Consider the following 6,812-nt stretch of genomic DNA (forward strand, 5'->3'; position numbering starts at 1 on the left):
GCCGTTGAACTTGAATTGTCCAATTTGGAACACCTATTGATTTCGGATCGAGCCCAAAACTTGGGCAACATCATAATATGGTGGGAGGAGTCATTTGGTGAGTTTTGAGTGAAATCCAATCGCTAGAAGTATGGAATACACCAACCACTCCAATTAGGAACAAACTGCCGTTGAACTTGAATTGTCCAATTTGGAACACCTATTGATTTCGGATCGAGCCCAAAACTTGGGCAACATCATAATATGGTGGGAGGAGTCATTTGGTGAGTTTTGAGTGAAATCCAATCACTAGAAGTATGGAATGCACCAACCACTCCAATTAGGAACGAACTGCCGTTGAACTTGAATTGTCCAATTTCTCACACCTATTGATTTCGGATCGAGCCCAAAACTTGGGCAACATCATAATATGGTGGGAGGAGTCATTTGGTGAGTTTTGAGTGAAATCCAATCGCTAGAAGTATGGAATACACCAACCACTCCAATTAGGAACGAACTGCCGTTGAACTTGAATTGTCCAATTTGGAACACCTATTGATTTCGGATCGAGCCCAAAACTTAGGCAACATCATAATATGGTGGGAGGAGTCATTTGGTGAGTTTTGAGTGAAATCCAACCGCTAGAAGTATGGAATACACCAACCACTCCAATTAGGAACGAACTGCCAACATCATAATATGGTGGGAGGAGTCATTTGGTGAGTTTTGAGTGAAAACCAATCGCTAGAACTACGAAATACACCAACCGCTCCAATTAGGAACAAACTGCCGTTGAACTTGAATTGTCCAATTTGGAACACCTATTGACTTCGGATCGAGCCGAAAACTTGGGCAACATCATAATATGGTGGGAGGAGTCATTTGGTGAGTTTTGAGTGAAATCCAATCGCTAGAAGTATGGAATACACCAGCCACTCCAATTAGGAACGAACTGCTGTTGAACTTGAATTGTCCAATTTCTCACACCTATTGATTTCGGATCGAGCCCAAAACTTGGGCAACATCATTATATGGTGGGAGGAGTCATTTGGTGAGTTTTGAGTGAAATCCAATCGCTAGAAGTACGAAATACACCAACCACTCCAATTAGGAACGAACTGCCGTTGAACTTGAATTGTCCAATTTGGAACACCTATTGATTTCGGATCGAGCCCAAAACTTGGGCAACATCATAATATTGTGGGAGGTGTCATTTGGTTAGATTTGAGTGAAATCCAATAGCAAGAAGTATGGAATACACCAACCACTGCAATTAGGAACGAACTGCCGTTGAACTTGAATTGTCCAATTTGGAACACCTATTGATTTCGGATCGAGCCCAAAACATGGGCAACATCATAATATGGTGGGAGGAGTCATGTGGTGAGTTTTCAGTGAAATCCAATCGCTAGAAGTATGGAATACACCAACCACTCCAATTAGGAACGAACTGCCGTTGAACTTGGATTGTCCAATTTGGAACACCTATTGATTTCGGATCGAGCCCAAAACTTGGGCAACATCATAAGATGGTGGGAGGAGTCATTCGGTGACTTTTGAGTGAAATCCAATCGCTAGAAGTATGGAATACACCAACCACTCCAATTAGGAACGAATTGCCGTTGAACTTGAATTGTCCAATTTCTCACACCTATTGATTTCGGATCGAGCCCAAAGCTTGGGCAACATCATAATATGGTGGGAGGAGTCATTTGGTGAGTTTTGAGTGAAATCCAACCGCTAGAAGTATGGAATACACCAACCACTCCAATTAGGAACGCACTGCCAACATCATAATATGGTGGGAGGAGTCATTTGGTGAGTTTTGAGTGAAAACCAATCGCTAGAAGTATGAAATACACCAACCGCTCCAATTAGGAACGAACTGCCGTTGAACTTGAATTGTCCAATTTGGAACACCTATTGATTTCGGATCGAGCCCAAAACTTGGGCAACATCATAATATGGTGGGAGGAGTCATTTGGTGAGTTTTAAGTGAAATCCAATCGCTAGAAGTATGGAATACACCAACCACTCCAATTAGGAACGAACTGCCGTTGAACTTGAATTGTCCAATTTGGAACACCTATTGATTTCGGATCGAGCCCAAAACTTGGGCAACATCATAATATGGTGTGAGGAGTCATTTGGTGAGTTTTGAGTGAAATCCAATCACTAGAAGTATGGAATACACCAACCACTCCAATTAGGAACGAACTGCCGTTGAACTTGAATTGTCCAATTTCTCACACCTATTGATTTCGGATCGAGCCCAAAACTTGGGCAACATCATAATATGGTGGGAGGAGTCATTTGGTGAGTTTTGAGTGAAATCCAATCGCTAGAAGTATGGAATACACCAACCACTCCAATTAGGAACGAACTGCCGTTGAACTTGAATTGTCCAATTTGGAACACCTATTGATTTCGAATCGAGCCCAAAACTTGGGCAACATCATAATATGGTGGGAGGAGTCATTTGGTGAGTTTTGAGTGAAATCCAACCGCTAGAAGTATGGAATACACCAACCACTCCAATTAGGAACGAACTGCCAACATCATAATATGGTGGGAGGAGTCATTTGGTGAGTTTTGAGTGAAAACCAATCGCTAGAAGTATGAAATACACTAACCGCTCCAATTAGGAACAAACTGCCGTTGAACTTGAATTGTCCAATTTGGAACAACTACTGACTTCGTATTGAGCCCAAAACTTGGGCAACATCATAATATGGTGGGAGGAGTCATTTGGTGAGTTTTGAATGAAATCCAATCGCTAGAAGTATGGAATACACCAACCATCCCAATTAGGAACAAACTGCCGTTGAACTTGAATTGTCAAATTTCTCACACCTATTGATTTCGGATCGAGCCCCAAACTTGGGCAACATCGTAATATGGTGGGAGGAGTCATTTGGTGGGTTTTGAATGAAATCCAATCGCTAGAAGTATGGAATACACCAACCACTCCAATTAGGAACGAACTTCCGTTGAACTTGAATTGTCCAATTTCTCACACCTATTGATTTCGGATCGAGACCAAAACATGGGCAACATCATAATATGGTGGGAGGAGTCATTTGGTGAGTTTTGAATGAAATCCAATCGCTAGAAGTATGGAATACACCAACCACGCCAATTAGGAACGAACTGCCGTTGAACTTGAATTGTCCAATTTCTCACACCTATTGATTTCGGATCGCGCCCAAAACTTGGGCAACATCATAATATGGTGGGAGGAGTCATTTGGTGAGTGTTGAGTGAAATCCAATCGCTAGAAGTATGGAATACACCAACAACTCCAATTAGGAACGAACTGCCGCTGAACTTGAATTGTCCAATTTGGAACACCTATTGATTTCGGATCGAGCCCAAAACATGGGCAACATCATAATATGGTGGGAGGAGTCATTTGGTTAGTTTTGAGTGAAATCCAGTCGCTAGAAGTATGGAATACACCAACCACTCCAATTAGGAACGAACTGCCGTTGAACTTGAATTGTCAAATTTCTCACACCTATTGATTTCGGATCGATCCCCAAACTTGGGCAACATCGTAATATGGTGGGAGGAGTCATTTGGTGAGTTTTGAATGAAATCCAATCGCTAGAAGTATGGAATACACCAACCACTCCAATTAGGAACGAACTTCCGTTGAACTTGAATTGTCCAATTTCTCACACCTATTGATTTCGGATCGAGACCAAAACATGGGCAACATCATAATATGGTGGGAGGAGTCATTTGGTGAGTTTTGAATGAAATCCAATCGCTAGAAGTATGGAATACACCAACCACTCCAATTAGGAACGAACTGCCGTTGTACTTGAATTGTCCAATTTGGAACACCTATTGATTTCGGATCGAGCGCCGAACTTGGGCAACATCATAATATGGTGGGAAGAGTCATTTGGGGAGTTTTGAATGAAATCCAAATGCTAGAGGTATGGAATACACCAACATCATAATATGGTGGGAAGAGTCATTGATGGTAATTCTCTTTTTACCACAGTCAATTGTAACTTGGTAATCTGTAAGCCAGTCCATTCCTAAAATAATATCATATTCCAACATTTCCAATACCATCAAATCAACAACAATTCTATGGCCCGACATCTCTATCATGCAAGATTTACTTACTTTATCAACTTCTAGACTACCACCCAAAGGAGATCCAATTAACAAAGAAGGTTTCATATTTTCAGATTCTAACTCAAGCATTGATGCAAAAGATGTGGATATAAAAGAGTGTGTAGCTCCACAATCAAATAACACTCTAGCCCAAGAGTTGAATACCAAAAACATACCTTCTATTGTCTTAGGCTCAGTTTGATCTGTCACATTTCCCATAACGTAAACCCTTCCTTGTGTGAATTGTCCAGATTTCCTTTCAACTGCAGGGGCCCTTGGTCTAATTTGAGAAGATTGTCCTCCTGGACGTTGTGATGATTGGCTAGTAACTGGCCTTGCCCAATTAGACTGAGGTTGAAAAGTAGTATAACTTTGAGGTGACGGTGGAGCACGAAAAGGTACATGTGGAGGACGATATAATGTCTGTTGTACATGAGGTCCTTGATACCTTTGTAACTGTGGACAAAATCTCTTTACATGTCCCACTTGTTTGCAGTAATAACATAGTGGTGGTCCGAACTTTTCTTGTGATTGATACTGAGGAGTATTAAATCTTGTCCGTTTATTTATTTGTCCACTACTTGAATCCCAAGTTCTCTTGGTTTCAGGTCTTTGCTCCGCTATATGTGCTCTATCAACCACATCAGCATACTTGCTTAACTTCAAAATGTCAACCTTTTCCAAAATTGACGGTCTCAATCCTTCTTCAAATCGTTTTGCTTTTGTTGCATCATCAGGGATCATATATGGTGCAAAACGCATGAGTTCTTCAAACTTAGATTGATATTGATCAACAGTTAAGTTGCCTTGGACAAGGTTAACAAACTCCCTTGCTTTCATTGCTTTCATAGTACTTGGAAAATATTTTTCCAAGAAAATACTTTCGAATTCCTCCCAAGTTGTAATTTCAGTATTTGGCATACTCAGAATTGATTCCCACCAAAGATATGCTTGTCCTTCCAGATAGGTACAAGCAATAACAACTCTAATGTCTTCAGGAATTCTTTGATTATCCATCTTTCTCTTAATTTGCCTCAACCATTCTTCAGCTGCCATAGGATTTGGTTCACCTTTAAATATCGTTGGTTTCGTCTTACGAAATTGTCCTTGTATCCTCATAACTCGATCTTCTTCAATTTCATGATGACGATCTTGATTACTATTTTCTCTAATTGCAGAAGCCATATCCTGAATTGCTAAGAGTACTCCAGCATTTCCATTGAACTCATTTCCATATTCAGCCATCTTAAATAAATAAAAAGAAAAATTATCTAAAAACAATATTATAAAATAGTAAAATATAAATTTAGGAGAAAGAATAAACAAAACACTCATTTATTATATTTCACAAAATTTTACAAAAACACACACAATTTTACAAAAACTTAAACTTATCTTACATAACCTGATGGTTTTATTTCTGCAACTATAAACATTTATACAACTCTCCTTCTTCAGTACTAGTTTTCTTCATCCGAACTGATAATAATCACTTCGGATGGTGACTGAACCTCTATAGGCCTAGTGATTGATCCAATTGACTCAGTAGGCTCCCAAGTAGGCTCATGAGTAGGTTCCTGAGCAAAATCTTCATTATCACTTGGAGGGTTTGGGACTCGTTGTGGTTGGTAATTACATGGTGGCCACTGATTACCACTTTCCTCTAAAAGTTCTACTATTGCAGCATTATAAATATTGTCATTCTGTATGTTCTCATAGGCACCATCCCAGAATTCTCTCCTTGACCAAATACTATGCATCGCTACTTGTCGCTGCATTGAGAGAGGGTAACGATGTCTCCTTATGGCAGTACTCCTTATCTTTTCTTTCATACAAAATTTTGAGCCATGCCTCAGGTTGTTGTTATAGTTTTCTATGTTTAATGGTAACAGTCCTTCTGGGCATAAATGGAAACCTCCAAAAGTGTCGTCACTTTCTATTGATTCCATAGGATCTGTCATGACCAAAATATCAGTATCTAAAATACAAAACTAAAAAACATAATTATACTTCTAAATCTTAATTTCTAAACTAAAAATAACTTAAATGATAACTTCTATCTTGTAGGATTGTATACCTAATGCTCTGATACCAACTTGTCACACCCCAATTTATTCACTTAATTATTGAGAGTGTGAGGTAAAAGAAAAACTAAAACTAAAAATTTAAATAGCAAGAAACATGAGAATTAAACATAAAACTTCTATTTAAACCAGAGTAATTTACATTGTGATTTTACAAGCAAAATAACATAAAAATACAGACTTTTAACAAAACATCTAAAACTATCTGCAACACTTTCTTCTTGTTTTCTTGTCACAACTAAACTTCAGATTCAGAACCTGCAATAAATTCATTAAGGGGTGAGCATTACATGCTCAGTAGGGGCCCTATATGATTAGTGAGATTTTTAATGTACAAATTATGTAGTGTATGAATGAACTTCAATTCTACCCAACCCGTTAATCTATATAATAGGGCAAGCAAATCTGCATGTCCCATACCATGCATTTTACCACTGTGATTCCGAATGCCCCATTATATAAACTAACACTCATTTCAATCATCCCATAATTCCCCTTTTGCTAGTCATCTTGTCCATACCATTGATCTCCAAGCCCAAATCACCCAATCGACAATTATACCGCCGATTTCCTAATCTACTGTGCACACGGGCTCGCCTGAACTTGGTCCCTACAATG

General features: G+C 39.2%; 1 protein-coding gene across 1 annotated transcript; it reads right to left on the reverse strand.

Moving 5' to 3' along the window:
* Positions 1-3,941: 3,941 nt before the first annotated feature.
* On the reverse strand, positions 3,942-5,355 carry LOC148292266 (uncharacterized). The gene is made up of 3 exons (XM_088245769.1): positions 4,287-5,355; positions 4,120-4,187; positions 3,942-4,028 (listed from the first exon to the last, which is right to left on the reverse strand). The coding sequence occupies exons 1-3, from the start codon at positions 5,353-5,355 to the stop codon at positions 3,942-3,944; spliced, it is 1,224 nt and encodes a 407-aa protein (XP_088101895.1).
* Between the last annotated feature and the right edge of the window lie 1,457 nt (positions 5,356-6,812).

This window comes from Prunus avium, chromosome 8 (assembly GCF_965620075.1).
Source record: "Prunus avium chromosome 8, drPruAviu1.hap1.1, whole genome shotgun sequence".
In the NCBI taxonomy this organism is placed as follows: Eukaryota; Viridiplantae; Streptophyta; class Magnoliopsida; order Rosales; family Rosaceae; genus Prunus; species Prunus avium.

Excerpts from the sequence above, each read along its gene's own strand:
- LOC148292266 (XM_088245769.1), bottom strand. The coding sequence starts at position 5,355 with ATGGCTGAATATGGAAATGAGTTCAATGGAAATGCTGGAGTACTCTTA. Across the intron at positions 4,188-4,286 it reads TGAGCCTAAGACAATAGAAG|AATCTGAAAATATGAAACCT; the intron begins GTATGTTTTTGG and ends TGCTTGAGTTAG. Across the intron at positions 4,029-4,119 it reads GTAGTCTAGAAGTTGATAAA|GAATGGACTGGCTTACAGAT; the intron begins GTAAGTAAATCT and ends ATATTATTTTAG.